The sequence below is a fragment of the Phacochoerus africanus genome, chromosome 2, assembly GCF_016906955.1.
Source record: "Phacochoerus africanus isolate WHEZ1 chromosome 2, ROS_Pafr_v1, whole genome shotgun sequence".
NCBI lineage: Eukaryota > Metazoa > Chordata > Mammalia > Artiodactyla > Suidae > Phacochoerus > Phacochoerus africanus.
Genome location: NC_062545.1, coordinates 113,485,914 through 113,509,150, shown reverse-complemented (window position 1 = coordinate 113,509,150; position 23,237 = coordinate 113,485,914). Strand labels below are relative to the sequence as shown.

Here is a 23,237-nt window from a genome sequence, read left to right as displayed (position 1 = left end):
GCTTTCTTTCGGGCTTAATAGAGAGAATTCAAGAAAATATAAGTGCTAACAGAGGCAGAGAATCCTTAGAAAGGGATATCAAGAGGTCACCTGTCTGGGTATTCAGTTGAGTCTGAGACACATAATCCCTGTCACATCTGAAAGGTGTTTATTTCTTTCTTGAGACCCTGCCACCATTCAAACCTTCTGTGTTTGCTGTCACTGTCATCACTGCAAATGTCTAGGACCAGGAATTATTTGCTTTTCCTTGAGCTGAAGCTGAATTTTGCTTGCTTTACAATTAGCCCGTTCCATTTTGCTTTATAATCATTGACTATGGAGAATGTCTGCATGATCTCTTTTCTTTAAATGGAACCAGTACTTGTGGGCTGCCAAGTCCTTTTCCAATACCTCGTCTATAGACTAAAGCACAGCATCTGTCACCTTTCTTTCTACATCCTTTTGTACTTTAATATTTCTTCTTAGGTTCCTCTCTAACTTCTCCACTTTCTTAAAAAAAGTTGAAATCCAGGACTAGACATAGTGCTTAAATAATGCTTGGGTCATTATCAAAGGACAGAAAGGCTACTCTTTAGTTTCCACATATTAAACTCAAGTTAACATCAAACCACCACCAATAAAGTTCACTACAGAATGGTCATGTAGATGCCATGTACAAACTACCAGTTTGTTCTGCTACAAGGGAACCCTAGGAGGGCATAATGATAGTGGTATGACAGAGAGAGAGAGAGAGATCTTAATGAGCATTTGTATTAGTTGTATTTTCTTATCCTGTTTGTTTGTTTGTTTGTTCAGATCAGATCCAAGCCACAGCCTTGAACTAAGCCACAGCTGCAGCAGTGCCGAATCCTTAACCCACTGTGTTGGGCTGGGGATTGAACCCGCATCCCTGCACTCCGAAGACGTTGCCAATCCTGTCACGCCATAGTGGGAGCTCCTGTTCTGTATTTTCAATACTTTGACATCTTGAGGTCTTGCTGACCCAGGAGAGAGTACATTTCCCAGGGTTACCTGATTCCTAGAAATAGCAAACAGCCTGCCTGGGAGCACACCTTTTATATGCAGACCAACCAATCCAGAGTCCAGACACCCAGCTGTCTTCTCTATCAGGCTCTCGAACTCTGTGCCGTTATTCTCCTTCCTTAATCCTTCCAGGACCAGGTATCAGACAATTAGAGGCAGCCCCATGACTCCAGAGCCCGCTAAAACCTTTTAAACTAGCCAATCCTCAACCTGGGTACCCTGCCTCGCCAGTTCCAGGAAAACACAATAAACACTTCTGCACATAATTCTGCCTCACTCTCCCCACCTCCTGGCTGACCCTGGGGCTTCCCACTGTGGTCCCCTGCTTGGCATTGCTGTTCCTTCTGTTTCTGGAGACCTGTGTTATAACAAACTTCTCCCTTCGTGGCAGTCATTTGTGTGTCTTATGTGTCTCATATACCTGATTAAAACCAATCCCGGAAAACCTTAAAACAGTGCTTATTATTTGTTAGGCACCCTGTGCTTTATATGGATTCCATTACTTAATTTGGACAAGGTCAACATGAGGAAGATGCTATCATTTTTCTGGTTTTTAGGTCAGAACCTGAGGCTTAGAGAAGCATTTTCTCAGAACCTCCCGGCCCCCCTCTCAGTACCCCCCAGCATGGGGTAAAGCTAGGATCTGAATTCAGGTGGTTTAATTCTGGAACTCACACTTTTATCCCTTTTGTTGTTTTTCTGCTTCCTTTGTGTGTCAAAAGGATTCCCATTTGTGGGTTCTCATAGAAGACAAGCATTAAAGGAGGCAGAGTCACGACACAAGGTATGTATTGCTCTAAAGCAATTTCCTTCAAGTTAGACCCTTTAGTTGGCCAAGTTGCCACTGCTCAGACATTTTACAGATTTCTCTTCCATAGCCACCTCCTGATATGGATTATTTACATAAGGAAACCAGTTTCATGATTTCTTGATTCTCACTCATTTCTCACCAGGAAAATGATGTCCCCTTTTATTCACCTTACTTATTTCTAAATTACTTTGGCTCACTGAGTAAACAAACAAAACAATAATAACAACAAACTGACTTCAAGGACATAGTCCCTATCATTAAAGATGTCTGAGAAACTATGCCATCAATTGCAAGGCAAATCCAAGAGGCTTTCCACATGCTCTTGGAGCAATGGTACTGAGGCTGGAGCTAACGTCTGAAAAAGGACTACACATCTTTGGATGCCTCCACTCTGAAAGGTTTGGGGAAGGCAAGTGAGTAAACAGAAACACTTTACTCTTTACAACAGCACTTATTCCTTACTGAGTTAGCTGAGCAAGTGCCTATGGAACGTTCAGGGAGGGGCAGAGCTAAGAACCAGAGAAGAGACCTTTCATTTGGACCAAGGTGACAGTGTCATTTACTGAAGACTAGTTAGCAAATACCAAACTGGCGGTGGGGGGGATCGGGGTTAGGTGGGTGTAATAAGGTGAGAGCAGTGAAAGGAGAGGGAGGGTAAACCTGGGTGACTCAGATACACAGTAAACTTTGCATTTCAGACAGAACGAGGGCTTGGTCTTCCTTTACCACCCTTAAAAAAAAAACAAAAAACCAAAAAACCCAACTCATTTCAGTATTCCTCAGCTTTAGTTAAACTGATAAAGTATTTAAAGCTAATGAACACATAAGAGGAGAAAGATTAGAACAGCAAGAAAGTACAGGAAGAAAGGTAAAAAGATGGTAGCTCCCTTCCTTCCTCAAGGTAGGTATGTTCTTACAAGTAGAAGCAGGATCTTGAGTGACTAGGGAGCAATCCTGGAGAGGGTCCCACTGAGAAGTCAGTAAGCTGAGACACCAGATGGAAGGGCTGGGAAGCTTGAGGCCACACACAAAGCAGTGACGGCACAAGAAAGTGCTTAGTGTTTTGGAACAGGATTTAGGAGGTATGTATAAAGAGAGAAGGTGCTGAAACTGTGAGTCAGCTGGGAAAGATATTAAGTACACAGTTTGGGAGTTCTATTTCTAAAAGCTGAGCTAATGATGACTTCTTTGGCTTTCTTAAAAGTTCACTTTTTATGGAAGTCAAAATACATGGAAATGTGCCATTATAAATGTGGGCTGGAGCAGAGGCCCACCATGATGAATTTCATGGTAGGATACAGTACTTGGTGTGACAGTGACACACCACCACCACCTAGTGGCAGCAGACTCACATGCAGTTATTGCAGATAGTAAATTAGTATAATATGAACAGGCCTTTATAGATGAAAGGAAGTTGAGAGATAATCAGATTCAGTAGTTCTTAAAGTGACGGTGTTCTCAGAATCACCCATGGAGTTTTCTAAAATACATCTGAAATCTACTGAACCAGAACCTTTGAGGGTATAGTCCCAGACACACATACTAGCTTGAACAATATGAAGCGCCATTTGGGTTAGTCAAAAAGAAATGTCATCTTGTATGGTAAATGTTTTAACAAAGCTTCCTAAAGACTCTGCTGCCCTCCCCTTGTTAAGAACCAGAGATCCACTCTCATTTTATGATTTTGCAGATAACACAAATGAAGCTGAGAATGGTGTCTTGTTCAAGGCTCTCCCACTGCTGTATGTCAGTGCTGGGACTCAAACCCCAGGGTCCTAATTTTAAGTGCAGAGCCCTCTCAAGTCAGTATCTCTCCTGCAGTGCTGGACTAACAAAACTGACGTGACACAGTCTTGACTTCCTTACATGCATCAACCTTCTGCCTCAAAGAGAACTCTCCAGTGTTTCCTCCCTTATTTCACTGTCTTTCGAAGTGACTTTCACTGAGTTTTATTTCTGATTTCTACCTCTGTTCTCTGGAAAATTCTATTGTCTAATTAAAAAACAATGATCTGGCTGTCTACTATGAAATTTTTCATTGATCACTGGAGCCCCCCAGGACTTGACTGAGAGCGTGATGTGTGGAAGAAGGCTCATACTGGGTTGCAAGGGCCAAATGTTAAAATTTCAGGAATTCCATGAACCAGTCATTAGACATAGCCATTATTAAACATTAACTTAAATTTTTATTACCATTTTGCTATTCTCCCTGTTCTTAAGGTTATTGTTAGCAATTATATCTGAATGGTGGACACACTGCATTAACAGTGTTCTATCATCTTCTTTATCCCGCAATGCAGTGAGACGTCATGTTTCGAGGCTTGAAATTGACCATGTGGTGAGAGTATTTACACCATAGAAATTGGTGAAGCACTACAAATTGGGGCTTGACTTATTGCTCTGCTTACTGTCTAGATTTAAAAAGTGATAAGGATAAATTAGGGGTTTGGAATGAACATATACACACTATTGCATACAAAATAGATTACAACAAGGACATACTGTATAGCACAAGGAAGTCTACTCAATTATCTTATAATAACGTATAATGGAAAAGAATCTAAAAAAGAATATGTGTGTGTATGTATAACTGAATCACTCTGCTGTCACCTGAAACATAAAATTGTAAATCAACTGTATTTCAATAAAAAAATGTAAAAAGTGATGAAGAAAATAACATGAGACTTAAAAAAGTATGTCACGTTTGTAGCCATGACATGGTAAAGAGCACAAAAAAAGTGAAGAAACATTCTGGCAGTTTTTAAAAACTATTTTCTGATTCAGCAAAGAAATTGCTCACATCATCAGTGATCAAGGAGTGGTTTCAAAATACATTTTTCCTTGTTTCACTTTCCTCTTTTTCATTAATATAAATGAAAAATCACATTGGTGCTGCAGTCTTTTGTCAACTGCAACCACAGGTATAGATTTAAGAGGTCAGCAAAAATCAATGAGTGCATTTAGTGAGAATCATTAGTCTATACAGAGTTTAGAATATTGTCAATTTTACTATTTGTAAATTGCATGAAATTATATCTGTGAAATATATACTAAAGTTATCTACATACATACTCATGTGAACATACTAGTTTGATACATACATATTAACACTTTTTGCTTCCCAGAGAGTCAGTTGTTAAAAACTGACAGCACATGCCTGGAAGCACGTATCAAAGTTGTGGCTTGGCCTTCTACAGCCCTGTTACCCCCATCACCAACACACACACACAGACTCTCCAGAAACCTCAGCTAAAGGGATTTATCTCCATTCCAAACAGAACGTATCCTGTGCCACTGACGATTTCCCAGCCTCCTCTTCTCCAGATTTCTTGCTCTGTCAAGGGCACCACCTTCACCCCAGTCCCTCAAGGCAGAAACATGGACTTCCCTGCCTCCACCCCACCCACGTCCAACCCGTCACCAAATGAGGCTGTCTCTGGTCTTTCTCAAATCCATCTCCTTTTCTCTATCTTCACTGCACTTTTCTTAGGTTCCCATATTGGCCATCTTCTGAATGGATTATTATAAAGCCTCCCCACGGCTCCCGGCTTCTATCCTCACTCCCTCCAAGCCATCTTCACATAGTCACTGAAGATCTCTTTCTAAAACATAAGCCTGATCACGTCACTTCACTGCTTCTTAGCCCTCAGGGGCTCCCTACTGACGACCAGCTATGACCACCTCTCCAGGCATCTCTCTCTCCTACATTCTGTCCTCTTCCCAACGTCACACTCTGGACAAACCTCAACGACTGGGTTTACAATTCCTCAAAGGACACCCCACCCCACCTTCCTAGAAGCTCTTCTCTTCTCTTCAGGATTCACTTTCTCTGAACTTGCTCCTCCTGAGGCTCAGTGAGGGGCTCCTTCCATTGTACCTAGAGATCCCTATTGGGATCCCCTCTGCAGCTTGCTGTGTTTTTTTGGTTTCTTTTAAAAAAAGTAATTAACTTTTAAAATTTTAAATTAAAGTTTAGTTGATTTACAATGTTCTGTCCATTTCTGCTGTACATTCTTTTTCTCATTCTGTCATGGGCTCTACAGCAGGACTTCACTGCTTATCCATTCTAAATGTAATAAAATTTTGTTTGGTTTTACAGTTTTTTTTTCTTTCTGTTTTTTTGGGGGGGGGGGGGCTGCGTTAGTAGCATGTGGAAGTTCCCAGGCCAAGGATCAAACCCATGTCACTGCAGAGACCCGGGCTGCTACAGAGATAATGCCAAATACTTAACCCACTGTGCCACAACGGAATTCCCACTTTTTTTTTTTGTCTTTTGTCTTTTGTTGTTGTTGTTGTTGCTATTTCTTGGGCCGCTCCCGCGGCATAAGGAGGTTCCCAGGCTAGGGGTCCAATCGGAGCTGCAGCCACTGGCCTACGCCAGAGCCACAGCAACGCGGGATCCGAGCCGCGTCTGCAACCTACACCACAGCTCACGGCAACGCCGGATCGTTAACCCACTGAGCAAGGGCAGGGACAGAACCCGCAACCTCATGGTTCCTAGTCGGATTCGTTAACCACTGCGCCACGACGGGAACTCCCGGAATTCCCACGTTTTGAAGTTTTATTGAAGGATAGTTAATTTATAATATTGTGATAATTTCTGCTGAATAATAAAGTGATTCAGTTATAAATATGCACACATCCATTTTATTTTCAGATTCTTTTCCCGTATAGGTTATTGTAGAATATTAAGTAGAGTTCCCTGTCTTAGCAGGTTCCTGTTGATCATCCATTCCATATACAATAGTGTAGTTTGCTGTATTACTAATCTGTCTCTCTCACTGACTGCTATCTTTCTTTGTTTCCAGTAGCTAACTTAGTACTTGTAGGAGCAGTCAACAAACACCTATGGAATGAATGACCAGAAGAAAAATGACGCCAGTGATAAAACAAACAAAAAACCCCACACTGGTGATAATCATATGCTGAGCTCCTATTCTGTACCAGAATACTTCACAAACATGATTTATTTGCAATTCAGAACAAACTTGCAAAGAGGGTATTTTTATATTTGTTTACAAATGAGAAAACTCAGAGATGTTAAACCATGTGTTCAAAGTCATAAAGCAGGTAAGGAGAGGAGCCAGAATTTTCTTTTCTTTTCTTTTTTTTTAAGGCCACACCTGCAGCACATGGGAGTTCCCAGGCTAGGAGTTGAATTAAAGCTACAGCTGCTGGCCTACACCACAGCCACAAGCAACATTGGATCCGAGCGGGAATCTGCAACCTACACCACAGCTCTCGGCAAACACAGATCCTTAACCCACTGAGTGAGGCCAGGGATGGAACCTGCATCCTTACGGATACTAGTTGGGTTCATTTCCTCTGAGCCACAGTGGGAATTCCTGAGAGGAGCCAGAATTTGAATTCCTGAACCTTGGGTGCATTTTAAGCCAAAAGCCAGAGGCTTCTTAATATACTATTCAAAAGGCATTCAGATAAACATGTGGGGCTGACCAAACAAAAACAGATAAACAACAAAATAAACAAGTGAACACCCCCCCCCCCAGCTTTTAAGTTGTGTAGTCAAAGTTCCATTTAATGTTTCAGACACAAGGTAAAAGAGACAACATTTTATAAGGTATTGAATACCCGGTTTATACATTTTATGTCTCCTTAATAAAAAGCTTTGAAATAGACACGGCATTTCCTATTGGGGTTATTAATAGTTTTGCCCCCAAGTGGGTGTTGGCAGGATGGGGACCTGTGGGTGTGGCTGGGAAGGGGTGGGTCTGGCTCTGAGGGGCTCCCCTCCTGCTCAGGGCTCCTTCCCAATGAGGCACAGGCTGAAATGCTGATCTGATGTTTGGTCTTTTGACAATTTTCACTTAATGAATTGATTCCTACAGTTCATTAACATACCCACTTCCACTTCTGTATACACATATGTCTTAATTAGCTGCTCATTGGCTGTTTAATTACAAGAAAACAGCTGACAGCTGCCTTGCTGAATTCTAATGGCAGACGCGTTTGAACGGCTACACATTTGCTTTTGACAACCAAGATTTATTCATAACTCTATGATTTATTGTGAATGCTCATATGTCTGCCCAGATTATTGTATTTTCCAATCCAAGTGAAATGGTAGGATTTCGGGGACTATGGAAGTGGGAATCCCTCTCATTCCATTTCTGAGGCTGAGACTCAGACAGAAAGGCATAAACTTTGTTTCGATCGCATTTATATTGGGAACTTTCTGCTGGAATGTTCAGAAGTATGGGGGTGAGGAAAAAGAAATATCTTTGGATAAGCATGGGCAGAAAGTTAAGTATGTAAAGTTAAGATGATAATTGGCAACTTAATTTTATTGAGGGGTAAAGAGAGGGCATGCATAGATTAAAATCAGGGAGAGGAAGAGGCAGAAGAAACGATAAAATTAAAATGGGGGGGACGGCGGCTAGGAATAATAGTCCCGAAGGAAGCAAATGAAGAATGCAATTGGTTCTTTAGAAAAGAACAAGAAACCTCATTGGTGAAAGTGAGCTCTACAGCCTCACACTCATACATCTGGCAGCAATAAATCATGGAAACAGGGACCTTCTCTACGACTTTCCCATGTAATAAGGACTGGCCTCCCCATAGAATTGTCTGTGCAAATGATCTCTGATTAAAACTGACCCCTGTGTCAGAGCTGGTAAGCAGAAATGTCTGCTCTGCCATATGGTGACTGGCCATCCTCAGTTGAGCCAAGCAGACACATTCAGCAATAGTGATTCCCAAGCAAGCAGGAGGGGCATTCCCCTGAGCCAAACACCAGTTTAGACCTTCTCTACACACCCCCAGCATTTTCTATGAGCTGAGGAATGATACAGACTAAGCAAAAATAAATAAATAAATAAATAAATAAATAAATAAATAAATAAATAAATAAATAAAAAAAAATAAAATAAAATAAAATCCCCAAATATTCAAATCATCTTGATGCAAATTGGGGTTTAACACATCCTACTACTTGTGCATTTGATCACAGATCTGGAAGATTTTTCTAAATAAAAACTTTTTTCTTATCACTTGTACAGAACAGAAATGAAACTCTGATGTCAGAGGATATAATAACAGCCAAGTCTCATTTTCATTTTTTAAATGGCTAGCTCTAATACTGCAGCTAAGGGTTATAAAATAAGGTAAAAATACTGACAATGAATGTATCGATGCTGAAAAGTGGACAAAATTGATCCAAGGCTAGTGATATTTTACAACTGAAATAAAAATATGAGAATTCTTTAAAAACAATTTGGGCCTACAAGGAACATTTATGGATATATCTTCTTAACCTAATACATAACAAGCTGCAGAAAATGCTTTAAGTCTTTTAGGAAAAAGAAGGTACTAATCATGCATTCTGGATATCTTTGAAAAAACTTTTTATAGTTAATTTCAGATAGCATATTTGTTAATGAAAAGAAACTATGCCAAGTTCTCCCTTTTTTTGGGGGGTGGAAGAGGAGGCTTTGCATAACTTAAATGTATTGACTGATGAATAAATATTTGACAGATGAATGAACTATATTCTTAGACTTATCAAGAGGCGAAGAGTCTTAAATGTAATCAGAAATCAATTGACTAACATCAATACTCAATCGTACATTACTATATAAGAAGTTATAGTTGAATGATCTCTATAGCTAACACTGTCGTATGGTATATAAAAAAGTTACTATGAGAGGAAATCTTAAGAGTTTTTATCACAAGGAGAAATTTTTTTTCCTTTATTTTCTTTTTATTGTATCAGCAGTTGACCTTTGAACAATGAGGGGCTTTGAAGTTGCAGATCTCCTTGCAGCCAATAATCTGCATTGAGCCGATGACTTTCCCCCAAGTTTAAGTACTATTTAGTCTACTACTGACCAGAAGTTTGGTTTGTTTGTTTTTTTCTGTTTTTTGGGCCTGTACCAGCGGCACACGGAGCTGTAGCTGCCAGCCTACACCACAGCCACAGCAACAAGGGATCCAAGTAGTATTTTCGATCTACAGCTCATGGCAATACCATATCTTTAACCCACTCAGCGAGGCTAGGGATTGAACCTGCATCCTCATAGATACTAGTTGGGTTTGTTACCACTGAGCCACAAATGGGAACTCCCCAGAAGTCTTACTGACAACATCAACAGGTAATTAACATTGTTTTTTGTGTTGTATGTGTTACATACTGTATCCTCACAATAAAGAAAGACAGAGAAAAGATTATTCAATCATAAGGAACAGAAAATACATTGAGAGTACTGTACTGTATTTACCAATACTATAAGTTTACGTTTTTTTGTTTTGTCTTTTTAGGGCTGCACCCTTGGCATATGGAGGTTCCCAGGCTAGGGGCTGAATTGGAGCTATAGCTGCCGGTCTACACCACAGCCACAGCAACGTGGGATCCAAACCTTATCTTCGACCTACACCACAGCTCATGGCAATGCCGGATCCTTTAACCCACTGAGTGAGGCCAGGGGTCAAACCTGCGTCCTCATGGATGCTAGTCAGATTTGTTTCTGCTGAGCCACAACGGGAACTCCTGTCTGTTGTTTTCAAGATGAATTATCTGTTTGTCAGTACCTACATCCATATTGCCTGATACGATACTGGAGATGTTATATGTATTACCTATATTAGATATCAAAAATGAAAAGATAATGTTAAGAAGAAATTCATATTTATTTACAAAATATTTTCCAATATATTTTTTGAAAAAATAAGTAAAAATAAGAAAAAAGAAAAAGACTGTGAGCTGCATAATGGAAGAAGTGAGTCTTCTATGTCTTTGGATTCCTTCTAGTGTTTCCAGTGCACGGGGGTGGGGGTGGGGGCTGGGGTGTGTGTGTGATATCTTTGTTGTTTTTACCGGCAGAGTCTACATAACAAATCACACATGGTCACATAATCAAGACTGGACTCACAAATGTCCTGGACATAATTAATGTCTAACTAAACAGAGCACATAACTCAGGCTTGAGGCGTTCGCCTGGGAATGATATTAACAAGAGCCAATACTCAATGAGTGCTTGTTATGCGCCTGGCACTCTCATAAGTGCTTTACCTAAATGAATGTGACAACCCTATGAAGTAACTACAATTACTGTCCTCACTTTATCCTGAGAGGGTGGGTAGTTGCTCAAGCTGGTAAACAGGAGAACTGGGGTTCAAATGCAGACAGTCTGGATCCAGAGTCAGAATATAGCATGATGCTCTGCTGTCTCTCTACTCATGGACAAAGGGACTTGGAGAGGGCGAGGTGGAAATACCTAGGAACTGGAAAAAAAACTACCAAAACCTCTACTATTTTTACTGTTCACATGCATTGCTGACCTGGACCAGTACGTGGTAAAAGAGAATCATTGCAGCAATGAAACAGGTTCTCTGGTTTCCTGTGGTTTCAGGTTGTTGATATTAAAATACAACTTAAAACACACGAAGGGATTAGCTCAGAAAACGACTGAGTCACCTTTTTTTCCCCCTCTCATTAGATATCTATTCATATGTCTAATTAGAAAATTTCCTTAAGTCTAATGATACTATCACAGAGATAAATTATTTACAATTTGTCATGCTATAACCACCTTCACCTGGTTAGAACATGATAAATCATTAACATCAGTGGAAAAAGCAGTCTCTTGACTTCCCCACAACTACAGACAAAAAAAAAAAAATGTAAGTTGTAGCAGAAACTATGAGGAAGAGAAAAAATTATAGTCATCCAATACAAACACAAAGCACTGTATAGGTCTCAGGCTGGGCATAGACCTAACCTGCTAGTAAAATTAAGTTTTAATTGTTTGTTTTTGTGATTTCCATTGTGTAATGTCAATAGAACAGGAACAGAACCCCAGACAACAGAAAAACACTTTGGTACTGAGACAAGACAAAACAAAAACAGATCACAGACTTGGAGAGCAGGCTTGTGTTTGCTGCCGGGGGGTGGGGTGGGGGGAGTGGGATGGACTGGGAGGGTGGAGTTGGTAGATGCAAACTATTGCATTTAAGATGGATGAGCACTGGGTCCTACTGTACAGCACAGACAACTATGTCCAATCTCTTGGGTTAGAACATAACAGAAGATAGTATGAAAAAAATGTATATATATGTATGACTGGGTCACTTTGCTGTACAGCAGAAATTGAAGAAACATTGTAAATCAACTCTATTTTAATAAAAAAAAAAGATCTGGAAGAGAAACTAGGAAAAGGACAACAGTGGAATAATAGCTGCCCTCTGTTTCCTTATGGCTTTTAATTTTGTCATAAATAAATGTTGGTGTAAAAAGAAAACACATTGTTCTGCCTCTGTAAACACAGGTGTACTTAGAGAATCAATTCAAATTTTACTGAACAGCATGTTGTTAATTAATCTTCAGAATTGTTGGGGGGTTTTACCTAAAGTAGCGCCAATCCTCTTCTAGTCTCTGCCCGGGACACCCTTCCTAGATACTCACTTCAATTTGCCATGGAAAACTACATATGCGGAGTTCCCATTGTGGCTCAGCAGGTTAAGAACCTGACTAGTATCTATGAGGATGCGGGTTCGATTTCTAGCCTCTATTAGTGGGTTAAAGGAGCTGGCATTGTTGCAAGCTGCATCGCAGGTTGGATCCCGCATTGCTGTGGCTGTGGCTGGCAGCTTTGGCTCTGATTCGACCCCTAGGCTGGGAACCGCCATATGCCACAGGTGAGGGCCTAAAAAGAAAAAAAAGAAAAAAAAAAAAAAAGGACAGGAAAAAAAAAAAACCCCAAAAAACTACGTGTGTTATTACTGAGAGATGCCAAGAGAGTGATGGACTGGTTTCCTGGGCAGCATGGAGTTACACCCAGGACCCTGGTGGCTAATACCTAGGACCCTGTCCATTTAAGAAAACACCTAGATGATAGGCAATGCACAAAAATCAAGTCTGCCTGGAACTCCTGGCAGAGGAGCACTGCTGTCAACATATCTTTCATCAACAAAGGCCAGGCCACCTTCTACCAGGGACAAGACGGTGCAAACACAGGGTGAATGAGAGTAAAGCCTGATAGCTTTCCAGCCACATGAGTCGAATTAACTCTGAAAATCAATGGAGTGACAGTCGTCCCAGGTAGATAACTCTCTTCCTTATGTCTTGGGGTCACATAAGCCAGATGGTTGATCTTATTTTATTCAGTTTTAATTAATTAGAAGCGAGGAAAATTTGAGGTAATAATTTTTTTCCCTTGCTAATCCAGAGCCTTGAGGTCTTGAGAGTTATCATAGAGAAGAATAATTCAAAAAACACCTCTGAGTAGCAAGCTCCCTATTCCTAAAGACAGGTGTTTTTTTGTTTGTTTGTTTGTTTTTAATGGCCTAATCCATATGGAAGTTCCTGGGCCAGGGACTGATTCTGAGCCACAACTGTAGCAACTCCAGATCCTTTGACCCACTGCACCTGGCCAGGGACTGAACCTGTGGCTCTGAAGCAACCTGAGCTGCTGCAGTTGGATTCTTAAACTACTGTACCACAGTGGGAACTCATAAAGGCAGGTGGATTTTTAAAAGAATTATTAAGTATGGCGGGTGATGTGCAGAAATCTTAAGCCTCCCTAAGATGGGATCGAAATGAAGCATCTGTAGACGTACAAAGTGACAAATGTTATGATGATTAACGGTAAAACAAAAACTTAAGGAAATTAGGAGGCACTTTTCTCTGAAGTCCCCAGTAGTTATTTGTGTCTGAAAGTGGTTTTGTATCTTATGACATTGCATCTTCTCATTTCACTAAAGGAAAGATAACCAAATTTGTGGATTTTATTTTTTGCTTTGCCCTCAAAATGCTTTAGGGCCAGTTCAGGCCTGGTTCAGTGACAGTCAACTGCCTCAGAGGTCTCCAGTATGTCTAAAGAGCGTCTCTCCTGTTTATTTTGCACTGTTTTATCCTGTGAGCTCTCTCAAGGCCCTTCCAATATAAGCAGGAGGATTTAAATCTTAATAAATTGAAATGTGAATAACAGGCAATCTAGGTCTGGGGGGTCTTGAATGATAAGGATAAACATCTCTAGTTCCCATTCCACATGATATATGTGCTGTATGTTGTCCTGAGATCTGCGTCAGTAATAATTAAAATAGTGACAATGGCAATAAGACTATTAGATTTAAATAGCACTTTTCCGTTTATAAGGACTTCTATTTATAGTTTTTATTTCTATGCTTAGAACAGCTCTCAAAGGTAGGAAGAAGAGCACTTTACAGATGAAGAAACAGAGTCACTAAAAAATTAAGGCATGCCCAAAACAATAAAGACAAGTGGTGGCCATGGGGCCAGGACTCAGTTCTTTCTAAAACCCTTGCCATCATTTGGCCAGATGTGTCAACATCTGTGGGCCAACAGTAAGGCTTTCAATCACACTCCCATTCAACTTATTGGAAATGCCTTCTTACCAAGCTTATAATAGGGACATTACAGAAGTCCAGAGTCATCCCTTTTTTTGAAAAAAGATAGGAGATTTTTCGTCCATTCAATCAATTCTGGGATTGAAAGTGACAGGCAAGCCACGCTCAAATATTTTCTCCAGCCTCCTGTTATTTTGATGGGAGGCATACAAATATATATATATATATATATATATATATATATATATATATATATAAAACTTCCTTAATTGTAACAAATGCCCAAATAGTTACTCTGTCCTGTCTTTTCTCATCACTCGAAATGTCAAGGAGGTGCATTTTCAGGCATGGTAGAGGTAAAAAAGTAAAAATCACAAGGATACCACCTAACATTAATAGAAGCAACAACAACAATTAAAAAGGCTTACCTTGCAGCCTTCACATGTAATGACACCATAATGGATTCCTGATGATTTGTCTCCACAGATCTTGCATGGAATAATTTCAATTTGAGCTGCAACAGAAGCACGCAACCAGTTAATTACATTTTCTTTTAAACACCTTATAAAAGCGTTCCCTGATCAGCATTTGTATAGTGAAAACTAATAACCTGCTAAACATTATACTGCATTAACTATTCATTGCTGAACTGTGAGGGTGCCCCGAGAGCCCTGGACTAAATTATGGCTGCTCGTTATATAATAGCTTTCGGGTTATTAAAATGGGTCATTTGAGAAGGTGTTTAAGAACCCACAAGAAGACTGGAATCAGCATTTCAAAGCCTTCAAGAACTGGAGAGTTCGCAGTTTAGGCCTCAGAGCAAAGCAGAGACTGAAACCTTTCCTCCGATCTCATTTTCCATCATTATTTTTAAAAGGTCACAAATCTGTCTTGGCTGAGCATTGTAGCTCGGATGGCAGAGATAAATCGACTCCAAAAAGTCAAGACATCTTAGGAAATGATTCAACTCAAAATATTAATAAGTTACATATGATGGTAAGAATTCCTTACTCATCTTGTTTTAATTAATGGAGTTGCCATGTTTTAAAAATTCGTCCATTTGTGTACAATCAAAACCTTTCAACCATAAAGTTAATATCCTCTCTGAATTTAATAATGATGAATCAGGACAAATAGACTATGTAGCTTCTGAATTCTTTACATGAGAAATTGATTTCCCGGTATGTGTGTTGCTATCTAGCTGGTTACTTAAAGATGTCTCACGCTGGAAGAATAACCAAATAATTAATATATATTATAACCAAGTTCTCAAATATGACAAAGCACATTTCTAAGCAAACACATTACATCTTGAGCAGAGTTGGAAAGAGCATAATTAAGGATTAAAAAATAACCTAAGGAATAAAATAATTAGGCAAAGCAAAGTACTTGGACCACCTATTAAAAATAATTTATGTGTGAAATAAAGAACCAACACTGAGCTACATATACAGGATGGCAATGCTCACCAGTTTACCTGGAATGCTCCTTTATGCTACATTTATTTTCCATAGTTTTCACTACTGGATATCATGTCGGATTATCTGCTAAGTCACACACACAACACAGTCGCAAGTGCCTCAGTGTATTTCATTTTCAGAGTCCCTACCTAGTGCCATTCCTTACACAAAGCAACAACTTGTCCCAGGAATGTGCTATACTATGTAACGCACGTATACACAGAGCCCACTCTTTCTTCCAGTGTAATCTCATCCCCTGGGAAAATTTCCACAACCACTTACTCTGGATTTGATGCAATGTTGCCCACATTAAATTATTGGATTTAACCTCATCATAAACCATGTGTATCTGCTCATTTCCTTTCAAGGAGACTACTACAGGTACTACAGTGACTTTCAGGGAGTACAGGCTATTCTAGAGGGGGAGTCCTTTTCCTATCAGTCCCTTTTAGTGTGACAGTCTAAGTTTGATGGTCCAGAGTTAGAGGATGCTCAAGATCTCACATCCAATAAATGTGCCATAATCCTGAAGCCTTCTAACACCCTAATAATGGTGTCTTTGCATACTGCCTAATAGCTCTATTCTGAGTTATGCAACTTAATACATTGTAAGATCACGTTTACCAAGAATGGTCATCTCCAAGCCTACCATGTCTTAAGAGCCTGGCTTGATTTCTTCAAGGAAAATTCTTGACGAAATCTCAACTCTAACAGTGTTTCACACTTAGGGCTCCTCCATTATTTTAAATACATGGTCAAGGCTAAGTTCTGTGCCACAGAGTGCCTGTGACTTGAGAGAGAGGTAGTTGTACCCAACACTTTCAGAGACTCACAAAAGCCAAGGGGGTAGTAGAAAAATTCTGAAAGGCGATATCAGCTGAAAGTTATTGCCTAGATTTCCCCGTAGGAATTAACTAGTCTGTAAGGAGAACGATCCTTCCCTATTCCAACCCCTAAGGAATAGAATAATTAGGCAACACGAAGTACTTGAACCATCTATTAAAATATAAGAAATAAAGAAGACAGACACCGAGCCACTTGTTTGTGCCTCACCTCAAGCTGCAATTACAGAAATCAGACTTAGACAAACGAGTTAGGCTCTATAGTTTCAGTCAGCATCAAAACTAAAAGCAAGGCTAGCACTAAACTCAGGCCTTTCAAGAGGTATCTTCATTCCATCTTAATAATGGGGGGATAAAGCCTATCTATTTATCCTTGACGAGATAGGAAAGCCCTGGGCAGGCCGGACAGGGAAAAGCAAGTAAAACCGTATATATGCAACTCAAATGGATGATGGTGTGTTGTCCTTCACTCTGCATGGACTCTTAATAGATGACCCATGAGAAGTGACATGATGATGTTTAAGGCAGTGACCTAAATGCCCATGAATGGCTCCTGTAATCTTGCAAGTGATTGGAGGTCTGGCATGGAGGGATCTGCTCAAGATGGGGTGGGCCTGGGATTGCCATCCTGGCCCAGCACTTCCACCCCTGGAATAGCTCTTAGCCTGGCTGGGGCGAGGGTGAGGCTCGCTGGTGGGAAAATCACTGCACCATAAATCCAGAGTTTGGTGCCACTGTTGCATACAACTACTGGCCTGTGTCAGGCTCCCAAATTCCTGCTCTTCACCTTGTTTCTGCTCCCAGGGTCTCTGATCCGGAGGGCACTTAAGCTGAGACATATTTTACAAGACATATGGAGGACAAGATGCTTAGCAGGAGTGGACTCACTGTAGACTGGCCTGTATTTTTTCTTTTCTTTCTCTCCTTCTCTTTTACAGCTGCCCCTGCAGCATATGGAAGTTCCTGGGCTAGGGGTTGCTATGCCACAGCCACAGCACACCTGATCCGAGCTTGCAGCGACGCAGGATCCTTAACCCATTGAGTGAGGCCAGGGATTGAACCTGCATCCCTCACGGACACTACGTCAGGTTCTTAACCTGCTGGGCCACAATGGGAACTCCCTGACCTGTATTTCCAAGCAAGGGACCATCTGCCTAGACCTCTGCCTTCCCAGTGTGTATGAGCTTGGCTCCCATGGGCAATGTTGGCCAAAGATTCTGAATTAGTTAAAACAAGCTTCCCTAGGACTCACATGGTGAAGTGATGGGAGGATTCTCCAAAGTCAGGTTCAGATACTCTGATTCATTGGATTTAACTATTCTACCAGGCTACCCTCCTGGGTGGCTCTCTAATCTCGGAAGACAATTTCAGTTGCAAGTGCTCTTTAGAAAATGGCTAAAATCCACCTGCTCCAAAAAGCAAATTCTCTGAAAGTGATCTGATCACATGTGTTGATCTTTCCAGAAAGTAAACATTTGCAGATCAGAGTAGGGCACTTAGTCAATCTTCCATTTAATCTAACAATGCACAAAAGCCACCTCCCTCTGCCTTTTAGTCAATTTGTGGAATTCAAATGTACCAAGGAGAAAAAAAACACAATGTCTTACAAATTTTTCAAAAGGAAAGCAGTTTAGTTCCATAAATCTGAGTTTGCAGACCAATAAGAGGAAAAAGGACAAGAATCCCCTTGCCCTTTGCTTTTCATCCCTCAGGCTTTTCCATTTTCTAACAGGCAGTGTTGTCTTTTCAAAACTATCTTGCAACACAAATCATGAGTCTTGGCCCATATATATACTGCAGACATTAACTCAGCTAGTATTTCAAGGGATGAAATCTGTCAGACACCACTACTGTCACAAGTATATTGATTAAATTAGTTCATATCCACATTCATTGCAGCAAAGAGGTTTATTGTGTAGCAGAATATCTGAAGCAAGATGCACACACACAATCATGAATTCGCTTAACAACGAACAATCTTGCTATGAAAAATTCTAATTTCCCCACATTCTCAGCTCTATTGCCTAAATAATTTGCTCTCTCATGCACCCTAAATAACTCAAGCAGGCTCTCCACACCTGCAAAGGCAAATCTCTGCAGTTTCAAGGAGCTGACAAGTGGCGGCAGGAAATCCTGGAATGCAGGTGTGCTAATTAGCCAAGCGGTCCTTAGGCTGGGCTGTCATTTAGTGCTGCACCTCTGTAAAAAAGTTTGCTGTCTACTTTTAATTATAAAAGGTAACAAGACACTGGCGTTCTTACCCCCTCACTTATCCCTCACAACCTATTTCTGGAGATATCTTGGTCCAGAGAAAAATGCCCATTCTTCCAAAGAATTAAAAAATATAATTGTACAAAAGTTGTGCCCATCACTTCATTCTGAATAGCAACCTCTTGATGATAATTTAAATGCATAATAATTAATAATAATAATATCTAACATTTGGGCTTATAATGTGTCAGGCATTATCTAATTTGCTGCTTGAACAACCGTAGTAGGTACATGGTATCATCATCATCATTGTCTACATTTTTGGGGGGCAACACCCAGGAGATGGAGAAATTCCTGGGCTAGGGATAGAAATCCCTCCACAGCAGTGATCCAAGCCACAGCAATGACAACACTAGGTCCTTAACCTGCTGAGCTACCAGGAAACTCCAATTACCTACATTTTTTTTTTAAATGAGAAAACTGAGGCTCAGAAAGGTTAAATAACTTGCCCAAAGTCAGAGGGATAAGAAGAGGTAAGGCTGGATTCTGGACATATTTTGTCCTTTTCTTAAAAAGCTTATTTTTCCCACCCTTTCTCATCATATCGCATAGCCGAGTTCAATCGCTCCAATAACAAGTGTCAGGAACATACTGCTCTTGGTAGGAAACCATTAGCTGAGGATCAAAGGACATTTCACAAGTAATTTGGTTAAACTTAATACCACTCAGAACTGATGTCAAGATGTCTTTCTGGGAGTTAACTGACTAGTTTATAACTGGAAATAATCACCAACCTTCTCAGACCATTCTTCTCAATTTTATAAAATTCCAAGTAGAGTTTTTGACCTTAGGGTGACCAACACCAATGTTTAACAGTTCTTAAGGCTGGGAAAATTCCTTAACCTACCTCTCTGAGTCTCAGTTTCATATTTGAAGATTCAATGATACAATGCATAAATGACACAGCACATATGATCATTTTATATATGTCTTCTATATATGTGCACAGCATACAATTCTTAGAAACAGCTGGCACTCAAAACATAGTTATTATTATTGTTATTGTTGATAAGAAGTCTTGCCTTATAGCGAAATGAAATTCTTTTCTCCAGACTTTAAGCTCTTTCCAAAGTGGGGATAGAGAAAAGCGGCTTATCCTCCAAATAATATGACAGGCAGTTCATACCAGCTACCACAGCAATCCTTTACAAGGCTGGCACTTAACTGTTTGCTACAACACAGCAGTGTGTTGCAATCAGTGTGGGATGTGTCATAAAGCATTTGCTATTAATAATAGTAAAAAAAAATTAAAGTTTCTTATTGGTTCATATAAAAAATAAACTAATATGGATCTAAGCTTACTCCAGTAATATCTTTCATTTTAGCTTGCTTGCACAACCATATACTTTCTTGAATTGGACTGAACAAGGCGGGGTTACTGCTGGTTTGTGAGGAAATGGCCAGACCTTGGGTACACCCATGACAGTATGTCACACATATGAATGCCTAGCGATTATGTGTGTCTTGCAAAAACTGTTAAGAACTGCTGCTTAAAGCAAACAAACAAACAAACAAAAAACTATCTTTATACCAATCTGTCAGCAAAGGGCTGAGAATACGGAGGACTTCTCGCCCACTATGTTACATATTTCTCTAATGTTTGAATTTTTTACAGCCAGCATGCATTACTTTTGTATGCAGAAAAACCAATAAAGATTAAAAAGAAAAACCCTAAGGCATTTGATTTTATTTTCAGCAAAATGGCTTGAGTCCTTTATGGATTAGTCACTTTATTTTATCCCCTGTTTAAAACTGCTGGGGTATTAAAGGCTTCTGCAGCTGCGGGATGGCAGTCTGGCTTGCATGTCACAGCCGGCTGGGGGAAAGCTTCCCTGGAGTGACTTTGGGCAACTCCTGGCTTCTCGAGTTTGGTGGCCCCTCTGGGCCTGGCCACTTCTAGATCCAGGGTCTCCAAGGCCCCTGCCCCATGGAGCTTAGATGAAGGGGCAAAAGTAGGGGCTATAATTCACCTGCCTGTGAGTGGCTGTAACAGCCTGGAGTAACGAAGCCTTTCTGTCTCTCTGACCGTTCATGGCTGCAGCTGGGATGCCAGGCCACCATCAGGGTTTTCAGAGAGCTCTCCATGCATCTTCATCGTGGGAGGAAGGCAGACTGTTGGCTTTCAAACAGTTTGGCACATTCCGTCATCCTGGTCCTGAGGCTTGGGGTAGAGCATGGATTTGTTTCATAGCCCATGCATGTTTAATAGTTGTCCTGGATGGCAAGGGCCGAGTTCGGCTGCATACTCCGCAGTCTAATAATCAACTTGTTCCGCCATTTTGCCTACTAAATATATACTAAGTGTAACACTGGTATGTTTCCCTTGTATAGTCTTTTCTTCTACTGACATTGGATTCTTTCATACCAGTACTTGATCTGAGTTGAACATCACCAAAGCAATTATCCCCCTAATTAGAAAAACACTACCCCTTGGGTAGAGCAGTCCTGTGGTCCTTCCTGGCAAGAATACTAATGCTTCATACTTGCAGAGCTCTGTAACAGTTTTTAAAGTTTTTGTCTTCATTAGCTTGTTTGGATGTTGGTGTTCACAACAACTCTGAAGCAGCAGATGGGTCTCATTAGTCCCATTCTACAGATGTTGAAAATGGACCTCAGGCGGGATGAATGGCTTCTTCCTTATGTCTAGATTTCTCAGGATTTAATTGCAGAGGCAGCCACCAAAGGGTAAAAAAAAAAACAAAAAACAAAAAACAGACAGACTTGGAGTCTCTTTCCTGCTGAGGGCTACTGGATGCCTTGAGATTTATGTTATCATCCATCTGGGGTTTTCAAGGGGGAAATGACAAGAGAGGGAAAGAGCTGGAGGCAGGCCCAGTTAAGAAGTGGAGTTGGCAATCCTTCCATGTTTCCCTCTGACCCTCAACTCCCTGGGTGGCCTCAAGCAAGCCACTTACACCTCCACTTCCTCCATCTATAAAATGGGAATAACTCCTACTTCCCTGGCAGGTGGTAGTAAATGAATGCTCACAAAGCTCTTTGAAGATGAAAAGACCTATGTAAATGGAAAGCTTTAGGAAGCTTGGCATATCATTCTTGGCAAGGACCACAACGCTGTGCCCTCATTCCCCACAACAGGCTCTGCCACAAAGAGTATAAATAAAAATCCACAGAACTGTAATTTTCATCTGCTAACTAGACTCAAAGTTTTTTTTTTTTTTTTTTTAAATTGTTGGTTTCCCACATGCCTTTCTGGGGGACTAATGGGTTCAGATGTTACTACCTCAGTCTCAGCTTGAGAGAAAAAATGCAAAAAGATGGCAGAGATGGAGAAGTCACTTCTCGGTAATATCTGTCACAAGCAAAGTCCCTGCGCTAAACCTTCACCAGGGCTTGTAATGCAAATGGCACGAGTTCCACTTTTTATACACAATAGATATACATGTTGCCCTCTGACATCTTAACCCTCGGTATGAAGCTCACGTCTGACTCAAAGGACCCCATCAAATTACAGCCATCCAAAAAAAAAAAAAAAAATCCTGGACCTTACATACTACTTAAAGCTACTTCTTAAAATCTTTAACTTGATGGTGGTTTCTGCTGAAAACATAACAGCTTTTCAAAAATCATTTTTTAAAATAAAAAGAGTTGTACATACTTGCCGAATACATACACATAAACACACCTCAAGCTGTCAAGAGATCACACATGTGCAAACTAAATCTAAAATTTGACAGAACTGAAGTTTTGAAACTCGGCTATTTCCTTCAGTCCTTATACATGTAATACTCAGGTGCAGAAGAGTTAAAACACTGGGCTAGAATGCCCCCCAGGAATACAGAGAAAGCTGGGCTGTGTGTGCAGGACATCTCTGAAGAATGAGAAAGACGGGCACATGTTCTCACGTGACTTTCTGTGAACATGAAGGTAGTTCTGACAATGGGAACTGAATATTAATCCTTTGTAATGTGTTTCTATCCCTACTAGATTAAGCTTTCCAGAGAAACGGACTCCTGTTCCGTGATGCATATGTATCTTTGCTAAAGCCAAATCTAAATGAATGCTTTTCCCCCGGAAGGGGGAAATTCTGTCAAATCAGAAAGAAAACAGATTTTTCATACAGAGGAACAGTGGATGGCTTTGAGTTTTAGATCCAGTTCTCTCTAGAATCCTCCTACTACACAGTAATGCACAGAATAACTCCACTTAAGGCAATGGACTCTTACCTCTTTTGGCAACTACCTGGTGACCAATTAAACCTTGAATTAAATAACTGAACAGCAAGAGAAGCTGCTTCCCAACACTCCACTTTACTTATTCAGTAGGTCAAATACTGAATGAATTCTCACCCCCAAAAGATGATGACATTCAGATCAGCAATACAAACACTTTTCACCACCTTCCCCATCTCCCCCCCCCACCCCCGTCTAATCTCTTCATCACTTTTGTGAACAATGGAACCTACGTGATGTTGAGGATTCACGGGGTTCTGTGAAATCAAGGACTAAGACAAAGATAGCTGGCCATCTAGCCAATCATTCTCTGTTG

The 23,237-nt window shown here is 40.5% G+C and overlaps 1 protein-coding gene across 4 annotated transcripts in view; it reads right to left on the bottom strand.

Annotated features, from left to right (window-relative positions):
- The window catches only part of RORA (RAR related orphan receptor A), a 358,291-nt gene that overhangs the window by 25,888 nt on the left and 309,166 nt on the right, over positions 1 to 23,237 (bottom strand). For all 4 annotated transcript variants that reach the window (XM_047766201.1, XM_047766202.1, XM_047766205.1 and 1 more), the window contains one exon: positions 14,587 to 14,672. In XM_047766201.1, the coding sequence (XP_047622157.1) occupies positions 14,587 to 14,672 (86 nt within the window). The remainder of the gene's footprint in view (positions 1 to 14,586; positions 14,673 to 23,237) is intronic.